This window comes from Vicia villosa, unplaced genomic scaffold (assembly GCF_029867415.1).
Source record: "Vicia villosa cultivar HV-30 ecotype Madison, WI unplaced genomic scaffold, Vvil1.0 ctg.000004F_1_1_1, whole genome shotgun sequence".
Classification (NCBI taxonomy): domain Eukaryota; kingdom Viridiplantae; phylum Streptophyta; class Magnoliopsida; order Fabales; family Fabaceae; genus Vicia; species Vicia villosa.
In genome coordinates this window covers 976,531-991,045 of record NW_026704934.1, presented here as the reverse complement: position 1 = coordinate 991,045, position 14,515 = coordinate 976,531, and the positions used below count along the sequence as shown (strand labels likewise).

The window sequence follows — 14,515 nt, the reverse complement described above, 5'->3', positions numbered from 1 at the left end:
TTATTTGCTTCAGAATGTAGAGAGTTTTATGGGGAAGATAGTAACTTTAGTAGAGTTTTCTAAGTATGAGAGCATAGTAATTTATGGTTAATAAAATGATTTGAATATTCAAAGTATTTTGAATTCAGAAAGTTAATGAAACATTAATTACAGAGGCATTAAATTAGTCTTCTAATAAGACTTTAGTTGGGTAATAATATAATTATGTAAGTAATTAGTTTTTATATATCGGTAGTAGATATATTGATAGTAGACAATTGTTATCATTAATAATTAGTAAATATAATTTTCATTTTTCAAAAAAACTAGTAATATACATGTGTGTCCGCACGTGTAAAAATCATATAGTAGTGTAAAATTTTACTGTAAATTGAGAGTTAGGTTTATTTTTATTTAGCTGCTTAGAATCTAATTGATTGTGTCCCATGACACTTCATAAATTATTCCATTCATATTTTTAACATTAAAAACAAGTGCAAATGAGTGATAATTCAACACCTACTAAATAATAAATTATCTTGAGATAAAAATGAACTCGTTCTTCAATAATATTACAATGAAAAGATTGGAATATATATTAATATTTAAAATATTTCATCCTTGAAAGGGTCAATTTATGTATGTCTTTTTGTCTAGATCTACGTGTCACTTTATCAAATGCAAATTAACATTTATGCATGTTTTGTTGCTTGGATCTAACTTATGGTGTCCCATAACATTAAAGACAAGTGCAAATTGCTAGCATGTTTAAATGATATTATTTGAAATAGTATTGAGATGAGATGTCAATCAATTATAATCAATAAAAAGATAAAGTTGACAATAATATAAAGTTTAAGATAGTTGTAAAAAATTTGAAATAGACATGATTTTGAGAATGATTTAGTCAAAATGAAAAAAAGTCACATGACTTCAATTGATATAATTCTTAGTTATAATGGGTAAGATGTAATATGATTTTGAGATAGATATGGTAAAAATCATAAGTCATAACAAAGCTAAATAATGATCTTGTGAAAGAAGATGAAGAACGAAAACTGAAGTTCTGAACAGTTAACATGTGTTGGATAGTTGATTTTGGTTTCTCAAAGTTCTGCACATAACCTAAAGAAATTGATTGAAATAACAATTGAATGAACAGAAAGCTGCAAATGCCATGAATATTTTGAAAATAGGTAAGAACAATGTAATGGCCAACAAACTTTTAACTATGGCGAAGAGGAAGAACAACAATACCATTAACGAATTTCAATTAGATGATAGAAAACACTTTACCTTGCTGAATCTGGTTTTTCTGTCTATCCCTTAAAAATTTGTGACGCTTTAGATAGAAATGAAAAGATTAACATCCCTTGTATTTATTTATATTTATTTACTTTAAAATGTAGATAGTTTTATTGGGATTATAGTAACTTTAGTAGAGTTTCTCTAAATATCAGAACATAGTAATTTATGGTTAATAATATGATTTGAATATTCAAAGCATTCAAAAGTAATTTGAATTAGAAAGTTAATGAAACAGTACTTACAACTAGAGATATTAAATTAGCCTTCTAATAAGACTTTAGTTGGGTAATAATGTAATCATGCTAGTAATTAGTTTTTGCATAAAAAAGTGAACAAAAAGTTGATTAATTTAGTTTCATTTTTGAACTAAAGTAGTACTTACAGAATCACGAATCTCAGTATTTCAAAAACTTGTCGTGAGTTAAGAAGCTTCCATTTCATATCAATGTCGTTTTCGAAGGCTAGGTACGTTATTGTCTCTCTATTCATTCCCAATTTTCAACTTCAAAACCCTAATAAATTCATTCCATGCTTCCTTTCAAGGCGTCTATACTCTCAATTCCATGACAATCTCGTTTCCTCATTCAATTTCATGCTCAATCAGAATCCCACTCCATCCATCATCGAATTTTCCAAGATTTTAGGTTCCCTTGTCAAAGCCAATCATTACTCCACTGTTGTTTCACTTCATCGAATGTTGGAATTCAACACCGGAATTAAGTCTAATTTAGTCACTTTGAATATCTTGATTAATTGCTTTTGTCAATTGGGTTATAACTCTCTTTCATTTTCTGTATTTGCAAACATTCTCAAGAAGGGTTATCAGCCAAGTGTTGTAACTTTGACTACACTCATGAAGGGTCACTGTCTCAAAGGTGAGCTCCATGAAGCATTGCACTTTCATGACAAGGTGGTAGCACAGGGATTTCATTTGGATCAAGTTTGTTATGGGATATTGATTAATGGGTTATGCAAGGCTGGACAAACAAGAGCAGCCTTGCAGTTGCTGAGACGAGTTGATGGGAAGTTGGTTCGGCCTGACGCGGTAATGTACACTACAATCATTGATGGTCTGTGTAAAGATAGACTTGTTAAGGAGGCTTTTGATTTATATTCTGAAATGCTTGCTAAGAGGATTTATCCTACTGTTGTCACTTATAATACTTTAATTTGTGGCTTATGCGTTATGGGTCAATTGAAAGATGCAATTGGTTTGTTCAATAAGATTATATTGGAAAACATGGACCCTGATGTGTATACGTTTAATATTTTGGTTGATGCGTTTTGTAAGGAAGGAAAGTTGAAAGAAGGTAAGGAAGTGTTGGCTGCGATGATGAGAAAGGGCGTCCGGCCTGATGTTTTTACTTTTAACTCTTTAATGGATGGATATTGTTTGGTAAATGATGTATGGAAGGCCAATGATATGTTCAAAGGTATGGCCCAAATGGGCGTGACTTCTAATGTTTACAGCTACACCGTCATGATTAATGGATTTCGTAAGATTAAAATGGTTGATGAAGCCATGAATCTCTTTCAAGAAATGCATCACAAAAATATTATTCCTAATACAATAACCTACAATTCTCTTATTGATGGTTTGTGCAAGATTGGGAGAATATCATATGCTTTAGAGCTTGTCAATGAGATGCAGGATAGATGTCAACCACCTAGTATAGTTACGTACAATTCTATATTGGATGCTTTATGCAAAAATAATCATCTTGACAAGGCAATTGCGTTACTAACAAAAATTAAAGAGAAGGGTATTCAACTAGATATGGTCTCATATAATATTCTTATTAATGGACTATGCAAAGGTGGAAGACTAGAGGATGCACAAAAAGTTTTTGAAGATCTTTTGGTCAAAGGATACACTCTAGACGTCTATACTTATAACACTATGATCAATGGATTTTGCAACAAGGGCTTGTTTGATGAAGCATTGACCACACTGGCAAAAATGAAAAACAAGGGTTGTATTCCAGATCCTATAACTTACGAAATACTTATTGCTTCTCTCTTTGAAGAAAATGAAAATGACAAAGCAGAGAAACTTCTTAGAGAAATGATTACGAGAGGTCTACTGTAATGCCGAATATGTAAGATGCTTTTCTACCTATACATTGTTATTATTTTGAGTTTATGTTTCATTTTTATTTCATCATTTCATTTATGTAGCTGCTTCTCCTAATTGGAAAAGGACTTTTGTTATTGTTGTTTCTTTTGATAAATGTAGTTATACTTCACAGGCCGATAGATTGGTGAGTTCAAAATTGATAAAATTTGGTAGAATATTATACTTGTTGTCTTAGGAGTGTTGTTGGGTTGAGTTTGTAACTAAGGGCCTGTTTCGATCGACTTATTTAAGCTTATCTACTGCCATAAGTTTTGCGAGATTGTTTGAGAGAAATTATGAAAACAGTTTACGACATTTTTCATAAGCTTTTTCCAAGGAGGGGATATCTTCCCTAAGGAGTGTATGCACTGATGAGGAAACATAGGCTTTTGTATAGGATCCCATAGGTTATTTTTTTCAACAGTTCTTTTGATCCCTTATCCATTAAATGCTGTACACCATTTAATTTTGATATAGGTTTAGAAGCATGTTGAAAATGAGGTTTGTCTGAACATTCCCTGATTTTAATTTAAAATTTAAAATGTAGAAATATCATTTTTTGGATCCTAATAAAAAAGGTGAACTGGTATGGCTTGTTTCAAACGTTGTTTAAGTAATCAAAGGACAATTAACAATTCATCATTAATTTTTCAGACACCATATTACTACTTATAGTTAATGTCACATATGAATGCAACTAGAAAGAATGTTGTTGTATAGAGATAACTGTGTTTGCTGCAAATACAACAAGTGCGTAGTTTGATAGTCATACATAGAAACAAAATGGCTATAATTCCTTTTATAGAAACAAAATTAGGAATGTCAGTCTACTGGAGCAGAACATATTGCTTACCTCAAAAAATTGTTGTCAGAGTTATCATTTCCCCTTAGTTAATTGTTTGATTAAGTCTGACATTTTGCTCTGCAGATCTTCTTGATGTGTATGTTCAAGTTCATTAAGATGGCAAAAAACGTTTCTCTATCATCTGCTTCCTCATTGCTGCTAACCTGCCACATCATGAATGAATTCAAAGAATGAGAGGTTTCAATTTTGAAAACTTACTGATAATTTCACCCTGCTTTACATTAGAATAGACATCCTTTACTAATCTTAATTTTCTTAGTTCTCACATCCGGTATACTTAAAGATGCCGAAAGAAAAAGAAAAAAAAAACAATCCGAGGTTGTCACATATCTTAGCAAAGTTTCTCATCAATACCTTTGATATCTACCTTATCATCAACCACTATCTTTTTCACAAGGGAACTTGATGCTCTAGTTTTTTGAGGTTTAGTTCATGGGTTTTCAATGCAAGAAATAATTCAGGTTAATTCATGGGTTTTCATTGCAATTTCATGATTGAATATGTACTTAAGTTGTAAATACTATTGAGAATTAGAAGTAAACTAGTGGCACTAGAGCGCAAGGATGCATGGAAAATCTGTTTTGCTGCATAATTTCTTGATCAATGATAATAATTGAAATTATTAAGAGGTAGTTTAGTAGAAGAATGGTTTGAAAAACATTGCACACGACATGCACAAGCTTGAAACTCCAAAACCTTGTAAACAACATACACAAGCTTGGAGTTTAATTGAAACACGCTAAAAATGACTTAGTGTGTTTGTATGGCTAAATTAAAATGCTGCATAATGTGTTACAAAGGTCCCAGTACAGCTTCATAATCTACTTATTATGCATCGGAACGAAGTATTGACTATTGGAATATGGTTTAGAATTTAGAACTTGCATGCTTGTAAGAAGCTTGATTATATTTTCTGTAAAATTGCTGATTTTGATGTTTAATTAGATTCTTGGAAGAATTATTTGACATGATTAAAATTTTGCTTAAACGAAGTATGTCTTTTTAATACATGTGGTTTTAAGTCATAAACACAGTGTACATATGCATTCAGTGCTCTTAAAATTTAAGTGCATGATAAGCTATTGAGTGTGATATTGAAGGTCGTGGATCTCAAGGGCTCATGGTAGATGCTATTTATCAGTTAACTCCGCATCAGCTTCATGGACAGGTGGTGTTCGCCCATCAAGATTATATTCGCATCAGCATGATTGACATGTGGTGTTTGCCCATCAAGACCATATTGGCATTGTGGCTTGCTTTGGTGGTATAGCTATTTCAGTATGGCTATAAATGAATGATGCATTGCTGTGTATGTTTAGAAAAAAGCAACATATGTTGAGGGGTAAGTGTAGCATAGTAGTAAAATGTGAAATTTAGTGAAAGAAGCATTGTGTATATTAGACTGAGAGTTCTTGGCTTATCTTGAGCCTGACTCATGTTTTATGAATGATTTTGCTTATTCAAAAAAGTAAAGACTAGTTCATCAGGGCAATTTATCATCTTTTCCTTTTAAAATCGCAAGTTAACTAGTATGGCCTAAACTTCCTCAAGTGCTTGTATAAAATGGTGACACTGTGCTAAGGCCTTTCAGAAAAGGGGATTTGATGTTGTGTTGGGTCCTGTAAAACAACTAGTACTATGAGATTGTGTCTGATATGTTATATAGGACCACCAGGCCAAAGAGATTATAATGTTCTATTTAAAATTTCTAGTTAATTGTTGATGTACTTTTCTAATACTTTGCTTCCATGAAATAATAGTTTAACAATTTTCTACTGTCAGAATGCATGTATTTTTTCTGCTTTTTCTTCACCTGATTACTTAATTAATTATTGTAGAGTATGAGTTGCTATTAACAAATAGCTACAACATAAGGATAAAACAAAATAAAAAGACAAGAACATGAAAAGTAAAGAGTACCTCAAATCAGAAAGACAAGAATGTGCATGGATCTATGAAATAGCATCATGTATTCAAATATAAAAACTGAGTTTGTCGAACATGTCAAACACTTTGAGACGGTTTGTGTTTATATTTTTTTATTGGTTAAATATGTGAATGAAACATGGTTGTCACATTATAAATAAAGGTTTGTTTTTCTTTGAATTAAAAGAGTCATTTAGGAACACATTAAACAGGTACACGAAACATTACTTAATATTTTTAGTAAGTAGGACTCAAAAATTCGATAAAGTTACCTAATATTTTTAGTAGGGTAACAAAGGAGGACCCAAAAATTAATTAATCATAACTGTTTCCGTTATATCATGCAACGCCACTTGTTATTAAGCTTAACTAAAGTACAAAAGAATGTGGTTCTTAGTTCTTACGTGTTACTAAAGTATAACCAGAAAAATAAACATTGACTAATGGATAATGCTTCGTGCTGGAATCACATCCATAACAAGAGGTGTACTTATTTTTCCATTTTTATAAATATTATGTGTGACATTAAATAATTAACACCACAATTTTTCCCTCAAATTTCTAAGAACAAAAATTTATAGTCCTCTACCTATGGACTCTGCTTCATTCCCTCGTCCTTTGATTTCCAACGTCATCACCAATAGCTTGCATCGTTCATGCACTACTCATCATAGTGCAAGATTTGGTCTATGGAAGAACAACGTGAGAAACTTGGCTTTTTGTGCTGTTGGATTCTCTAAAGCTGGAAATGAAGACATGTTTGATGATAGTGATTTGAAGAGAAATGAAAATGGATCAATCTCGGGAGCTTTTGATAGTTACATAACACAAGAAACTAATGATTTCTTTGTGAGCGAAGCCGAAGGTGATCCAGATTGTCCTTCTAAGGGATACTCGTCCATCGAGCATGCTCTTAATGCATTGCGCGAAGGAAAGGTTAGTTAGAAGTTTGTTATAGACATGATACTGACACGGCAACATATATGTCTTGAAATATATGTAGTAACTTGACTACTTGAGAGCATTTTTTCTGTTTTCAGTTTGTAGTAGTTGTTGATGATGAAAACAATAATGTTGAAGGAAATCTTATAAAGGCTGCATCTCTTATTAGTACCAAGGATGTGGCTTTTATGATTAAGCATGGATCAGGAATAATTTCTGTTGGCATGAAAGAAGAAGATCTTCAAAGATTGAATCTTCCTCTTATGTCACCAGAGACTGAAGAAGAGGATTCGTCTGCCCCTACTTTTACTATCACAGTGGTAACTAGTATTAAACTATCACATTTTATATTATTGTGTCTATTTTGTAGCTCATTTAATTGTTATTGTAGGATGCAAAATATGGAACTTCCACTGGTGTTTCGGCTGCTGATAGAGCAAAAACGATACGTGTTCTATCATCTCCGGAGTCTAAATCAGAGGATTTGAGAAAACCAGGTCATGTTTTTCCTCTTAAGTATAGAAATGGCGGAGTTCTTAGAAGAGCCGGTCATACTGAGGCTTCTGTGGATTTAGTTATATTGGCTGGATTGCCTCCATTTTCTGTTCTCACCGCTGTTATTGATGTTGAAGATGGAAATATGGCATCTTTGCCTAATTTGAAAAGCTTAGCATTGGAATATAACTTACCAATTGTCTCAATAACTGATTTGATAAGGTAAGCAATCTTGGAAACTAGTCTTGCACGCGGTATCCACTCTAGACCATCGGGTCACCGGAGAGGATCCGCTTTTATCAGATGAATTGTGTTTAATAAGAATTGATCATAATTAATATGAATACTAATTAGTAATTTGCAATAATTGTTTATGTCAAGGTATCGGAGAAAGCGAGAGAAACTAGTTGAAAGAACTTACGTATCTGATGTTCCAACAAAATGGGGTCTATTTCAAGCCTATTGTTATAGTTCAAAGTTAGATGGAACTGAGCATGTGGCTGTTGTAAAGGTAAACAAAGTTCTTTACAAAAATGGTTTGTTGTGATGCAAAACACAACCATATTTTCTCGATTATAGTTTCTTTTTTATTACATAGGGAAACATAGGAGATGGTCAAGATGTTCTAGTACGAGTACATTCGGAATGTTTAACTGGAGACATATTTGGATCAGCTCGGTGCGACTGTGGAAACCAACTAGATTTGGCAATGGAGTTAATTGAAGAAGCTGAAAGAGGAGTACTAGTTTATCTTAGAGGTCATGAAGGAAGAGGCATTGGGTTAGGCCACAAACTTCAAGCCTATAATTTGCAGGATCAAGGTCGTGATACAGTCCAAGCAAATATAGATTTGGGCTTAGCTGTTGATGCTCGTGAGTATGGAATCGGTGCTCAGGTTAGACTTATCAATCACTTTCACTTTCTATAGTAACAACTCCTTTGAACTAAGGCGTGTCTGACACGTATCAGTGTCTGTGTCATGTATAGTGTCTGTGTCATCAGTACTTCATAGCTTTTGCTTGAAAAATGATTAACTAAATCATAATGAATGTGCAGATTTTGAGGGATATTGGAGTTCGAACTATGAGGCTAATGACCAACAATCCGGCAAAGTTTGTTGGTCTTAAAGGATATGGTTTGGCTGTGATAGGGCGTGTTCCTGTGTTAACACCAATCACAGAACAAAATAAGCGGTACTTAGAAACAAAAAGGACCAAAATGGGTCATATTTATGGGTCTGATATATAAGGATCATTACAGAAACTCAATGATTCAATTGTAAATAATCGAAATTCACATGTCTTTGGAACTGCGTTTGGAAGCCATTTCTCGAGTCCAAACGACATTTTCACCCTGAAAACACATAAGCTACCATACTAAAATTCTACAGAGTCGCAGTTTCAAACACATGCACTGTCGCACATAAATACGAAAGAATAATAAGTTTTCATACTGTTAAAAATATATTCAAAGGATGAAATTTATTTGTGGAAATTGTATTCAGTTTACTAAATGTATTGCTACTTAATGGATAACAGTACCAATTGTTATAGCTAATGTTTAGGATGATTTTATGCAATTTGATTCTGTGGTACAGTAAGGCTATGTATTTTCTATATATAAGTGTACTCAATCTTTTGTAAAGCAATGCAATAAACCATTCATCACGATATTTTATATGATATCAGTAGTGTTTGCCTAAAAGCAATACAATCTGCCTTAGCCATATCTTTCTCTACCACATCTGAAATTCTCATCACTTCTAATGTAAACTCAGTTGTGGCCTTAAACACTCATATGCCTTCCTCAAACTGAATGGCTCCAACTTCCCTGCATGTCAATGTCATGTCCAATTTAATGCTTTACTTGTAGAGTGTGATCTCGTAGCTATTTTGATGGTACCATGACATGTCCAGCCACCACCAATGCGGTTATACACGCTAGACAAGACATGATAAATTGGTTCTCTATGATATCATGTCATCAATAGATCTTAGTCTTATCATAATGCTGGGAAATGTCAAAACCTCTAAAAGCAAGCTACGGATGTTTTCACCAAGATGTTTGCAAGCAAGGGACATGTGCATATCATGCATCTTATGGAACATCTTCCCCGCTTTTTTCAAAGGATCGAAATCCATCTCTCAATAGTTTCATTATATTAAAGCTTGTTAAAATTAATGTGTTGTAATCACCACTATTAGTGAGCATTATGAAAGAAGTGTAACCATCACATTATAATGATTGACTTTATGTTAGAATTGTATCATTAAGATTGAGAGAACCAAAGAGTCCTCATCTTAATTATCATCTTATTGTCTTCTAAGTCCGTTTTGATTCAAGCCTATATAAAGGCTTTGTAATGTTAAGAAAGACAGAGCAGTTGGTGATGAATTCAATAAAATAGCAGTTTTAAAGCATATCTTCCACCAGTGGAAGTATAGTGAGAAAAGTGTCCGGTGCAGTTTTAAAGCATATCTTCCACCAGTGGAAGTATAGTGCAAAAAGTGTCAAAAAACAGTTTTCCTCTGCAGAATTCTGCAATACTATAATTTATAACATACCACCTCTAGAATACCACCAACAGAGTGGTATCAGAGCTGCAGATCCTTGCAGCCCCAACAAAAACAACAAAAGTTATGGCTTTTACTAACAACCCTTCTGCAACTTACAGCAATGTCAAAGTTCCTCTATTTGAAGGAGATAACTATGATTTTTGGGCTGTTAAAATGGAGACTCTATTCACATCTTTGGATGTTCTAGAGTATGTCAAAACCGGATATGAAGAACCGGCACCAACGGAGGCTGAAAAATCAAAAGAAAAAGCTGAAGAATCAAGCCAACGACTTGAAGAGTTGAAGAAGAAGAAGATCACAGATGCTGGAGTTCTCGGAATGATTCAAAGAGGAGTCTCTCTATCCATTTTCCCAAGGATTATGAGAGCTAAAACATCGAAAGAAGCCTGGAGTATCCTACAACAAGAGTTCGAAGGAGACTCAAAGGTGCGAACGGTGAAGCTTCAATCTCTTAAGAGAGATTACGAAAATGAAAGGATGAAGGAGAACGAGAGCCTGAATGAGTACTTCAACAGACTCTCCAAGTTGGTGAATCAGATGAAGTCGCATGGTGATACGATAGAAGATCGCAGAATTGTTGACAAAATTCTGATTAGTTTGACAGCAAGATTTGACCCAATGGTGGGTGTGATAGAAGAAACCAAGGATCTATCAACCTTGACTGTTCAAGGGTTGATGGGGTCTTTGAGATCCTACGAGCAAAGGATGTTACGACATTCTGAAAAATCAATTGAGAGTGCCTTTCAATCTAAACTCAACATTCAGTCCAACAATGGTGAAAATAAGCCCCAAATACAAACTAGAGGTGGCAGATTTGGAAGAGGCAGAGGCAGAGGTCGAAACCAACGTGGCAGATTTGGAAGAGGCGCAAATGGCGGAAGATGGAATGAAGCATCAAACAAATGGTGCAGAATTTGTAACAGCGGCACTCATGACGAGAAGGACTGTTGGAACAAAGGAAAACCGCAATGTCACAATTGCAAGAGATTCGGGCACCTTCAAAAGGATTGTCGTCTTGCAAATCAGCAACATGCTTCGTACGCAGAAGGAGAATCTGATGAAGGAAATTTGTGTTTTGCTTGTCAAAAAGCATTGCATGAAGAAGGTAAAAATGTTTGGTATTTGGACAGCGGCTGTAGCAACCATATGACCGGACAGAAGGAAGCATTTATAAACATTGATTTTTCATTTGGCTCAAAAGTTAAATTGGGCAATGGAGAACATGTCGAAGTGAAAGGGAAAGGAAGCATTGGAGTCACCACAAAGCAAGGAAGCAAAGTCATGCATGACACGCTTTATGTGCCAGAATTAGACGAAAATTTGCTTAGCATTGGACAACTTCTGGAGCACGGCTATTCTCTAAACTTTGAGAATAGAGAGTGCAGGATTTTTGACTCAGAAAGAAGAAGTGTTGTCGTTGTGAAGATGACTAGCAACAGGAGCTTTCCACTATCTTTCAACTATGAGAAAAATGTAAGCATGATGGCCAGAGAAGAGAATGACTCGTGTTTATGGCACAGGAGACTTGGGCATTTGAATTATGAAAGTCTCAAGTTACTCTATCAAAAGAAGATGGTGTATGGGCTACCAAGAATTGAAGAAAAATCTGGTGTGTGTGAAGGATGTGTCCTAGGCAAACACCACCGGCAACCATTTCCAAAGGAAAGTGCATGGAGAGCCAAACAAGTGTTGGAACTTGTACACACAGATGTGTGTGGTCCTATGAATACTTTGTCTCATGGCAAAAACAGGTACTTTATCTTGTTTATTGACGACTTTACCCGCATGACTTGGGTATATTTCATGAGACAAAAATCTGAAGCGTTTGTAATCTTTAAGAAGTTTAAAGCATTAGTTGAAAAACAAAGTGGCAGATTTATAAAGATGCTGAGAAGTGATCGAGGAAAGGAGTGCACCTCAAATGAATTTCACAAATTTTGTGAAGATGAAGGTGTTGAAAGACAGCTCACTGTTGGCTATACACCTCAGCAAAATGGTGTATCTGAAAGAAAGAACCAAACTGTGATGGAGATGGCGAAATCTATGCTACTTGAGAAAGGTTTACCTAAAACCTTTTGGCCCGAGGTCGTTAACACTGCTGTGTATTTGATGAACAGGTGTCCAACAAAGGCCGTGTGGAAAAAGACTCCATTTGAAGCTTGGAGTGGAAGAACACCGTCGGTGAACCATCTTAAAATTTTTGGATGGGTTTGCTATGCTCAAATTCCAAAACAAAAGAGAACAAAGCTGGAAGAAACAAATGAAAGATTTGTATTTATTGGCTATAGTTCCATGTCAAAGGGCTATAGACTTTACAACTTGAAGACAAACAAGGTGATCATTAGTCGGGATGTTGTATTTGATGAGAATGCTTCTTGAAATTGGGAAGTAGACAAAATGAAGGAGAAAACAGTCCCTGTAATCATATTACAACAACAAAATTCAGCAACTGAGAATGAGCAACCTGCCCCATGTACACCAAGTTCCTCATCCTATCCAAGTTCACCAAGTTCAAGTTCATCATCTCCCAACTCAACTCCAATAAAATTGAAGGATTTGAGTGATATTTATGCAAGATGCAACTATTGTGTTGTGGAACCAGAAAACTTTGATGAAGCAATCAAAGAAGATGTTTGGAGGAATGCGATGCAAGAAGAGATAAATGCCATTGAGAAAAACAAAACATGGCAGCTAGTTGAAAAGCCAGATGACAAAGAAGCTATTGGAGTAAAGTGGGTGTACAAATTAAAGCATAATCCAGATGGGTCAATTTAAAGAGCCAAGGCTAGATTGGTAGTAAAAGGCTATGCACAATAGCCTGGAATTGACTATAGTGAAAATTTTTCCTCAGTTGCAAGATTGGATAATGTACGAACAGTTATTGCATTAGCAGCTCAAAAAGGGTGGAACCTGTACCAACTTGATGTGAAGTCAGCTTTCCTGAATGAAGAATTAAAAGAAGAGGTATATGTGCAGCAACCTCAAGGCTTTGTGACTAAAGGCCAAGAAGAAAAAGTTTACAACTTGAAGAAAGCTCTCTATGGGTTGAAACAAGCCCCTAGAGCATGGTATAGTGAAATTGACAGCTACTTCATTCAACAAGGATTTCAAAGAAGTCAGAGTGAGAATACCTTGTATGTGAAGTGAAGGATAGAAAAACACTTAGAAAGGGGGGGTTTGAATAAGTGTAGCTTTAAAAACTTGACAGATAAAAATAAATTGCACAGTTATTTTTATCCTGGTTCGTTGTTAACTAAACTACTCCAGTCCACCCCCGCAGAGATGATTTACCTCAACTGAGGATTTAATCCACTAATCGCACGGATTACAATGGTTTTCCACTTAGTCAGCAACTAAGTCTTCCAGAGTCTTCTGATCACACACTGATCACTCCAGGAACAACTGCTTAGATACCCTCTAAGACTTTTCTAGAGTCTACTGATCCACACGATCACTCTAGTTACAACCTGCTTAGATAACCTCTAAGACTTCCTAGAGTATTCTGATCCACACGATCACTCTAGTTCCTTACAACTTAATGTAATCAATTCTAAGAGTATTACAATTGCTTCTTGAAAGCGATAATCACAAACTGTGATATTTCTCTTAACGTTTAAGCTTAATCTCACTAATATATTACAACAGCAATGTAGTGAGCTTTGATGAAGATGAAGATTCTGAGTTTTGGATTTGAACAGAGTTTCAGCAAGTTAATTTGAATTGTATTGTTCAGGATCGTTAACCTTGCTTCTCATCAGAACTTCATATTTATAGGCGTTGGAGAAGATGACCGTTGAGTGCATTTAATGCTTTGCGTGTTCCGTACAGCATCGCATTTAATGTTATACGCTTTTGTCAACTACCTCGAGCCTTGTTCACGCTGTGTCTACTGACGTAGCCTAGAATAGCTTTTAACGTTCCTTTTGTCAGTCAGCGTAGCTAGCCACTTGTACTTCCTTCTGATCTGATGTTTGTGAATACAACGTTTGAATATCATCAGAGTCAAACAGCTTGGTGCATAGCATCTTCTGATCTTCTGACCTTGAAGTGCTTCTGAGCGTGATACCATCAGAACTTCAGTGCTTCTGTTCTCTTGTTCTTCTGATGCTTCCATAGACCCATGTTCTGATTCTGCTTCGACCATCTTCTGATGTCTTGCCAGACCATGTTCTGATGTTGCATGCTGAACCCTTTGAGACAAAGCTTCTGAGCGCTGAATTATGCGTACTCTTTATATATATTTCCTGAAAAGGAAATTGCAATGGATTAGAGTACCATATTATCTTAAGCAAAATTCATATTATTGTT

The 14,515-nt window shown here is 34.9% G+C and overlaps 2 protein-coding genes across 4 annotated transcripts; both read left to right on the top strand.

Annotated features, from left to right (window-relative positions):
* The first annotated feature begins 1,620 nt into the window (after positions 1 to 1,620).
* Positions 1,621 to 6,784, top strand: LOC131621421 (pentatricopeptide repeat-containing protein At1g12300, mitochondrial-like). 3 transcript variants are annotated; one of them, XM_058892466.1, is made up of 3 exons: positions 1,621 to 1,752; positions 1,831 to 3,386; positions 4,332 to 6,784. In XM_058892466.1, exons 1-2 carry the CDS (start codon positions 1,733 to 1,735, stop codon positions 3,374 to 3,376), a joined length of 1,566 nt encoding a protein of 521 aa, XP_058748449.1. In that variant the 5' UTR covers positions 1,621 to 1,732; the 3' UTR covers positions 3,377 to 3,386; positions 4,332 to 6,784. The 3 variants fall into 3 exon arrangements, 2 of the variants coding, with proteins under 2 accessions (XP_058748449.1, XP_058748448.1); XR_009289564.1 differs by having other exon boundaries at positions 1,660 to 3,386; positions 4,332 to 4,445; positions 5,369 to 6,782; XM_058892465.1 differs by having other exon boundaries at positions 1,660 to 3,386.
* LOC131621422 (monofunctional riboflavin biosynthesis protein RIBA 3, chloroplastic-like) lies at positions 6,734 to 9,194 on the top strand. Its single transcript, XM_058892467.1, has 6 exons — positions 6,734 to 7,130; positions 7,235 to 7,456; positions 7,528 to 7,853; positions 8,013 to 8,142; positions 8,230 to 8,526; positions 8,688 to 9,194. Exons 1-6 carry the CDS (start codon positions 6,786 to 6,788, stop codon positions 8,877 to 8,879), a joined length of 1,512 nt encoding a protein of 503 aa, XP_058748450.1. The 5' UTR covers positions 6,734 to 6,785; the 3' UTR covers positions 8,880 to 9,194.
* Positions 9,195 to 14,515: the final 5,321 nt, after the last annotated feature.

Bases quoted from the DNA above. Each gene is read 5' to 3' on its own strand.
- LOC131621421 (XM_058892465.1), top strand. From the start codon at position 1,733: ATGTCGTTTTCGAAGGCTAGGTACGTTATTGTCTCTCTATTCATTCCC.
- LOC131621422 (XM_058892467.1), top strand. From the start codon at position 6,786: ATGGACTCTGCTTCATTCCCTCGTCCTTTGATTTCCAACGTCATCACC. The intron at 7,131-7,234 runs GTTAGTTAGAAG...TTCTGTTTTCAG, and splicing joins ATGCATTGCGCGAAGGAAAG to TTTGTAGTAGTTGTTGATGA. The intron at 7,854-8,012 runs GTAAGCAATCTT...GTTTATGTCAAG, and splicing joins TCAATAACTGATTTGATAAG to GTATCGGAGAAAGCGAGAGA.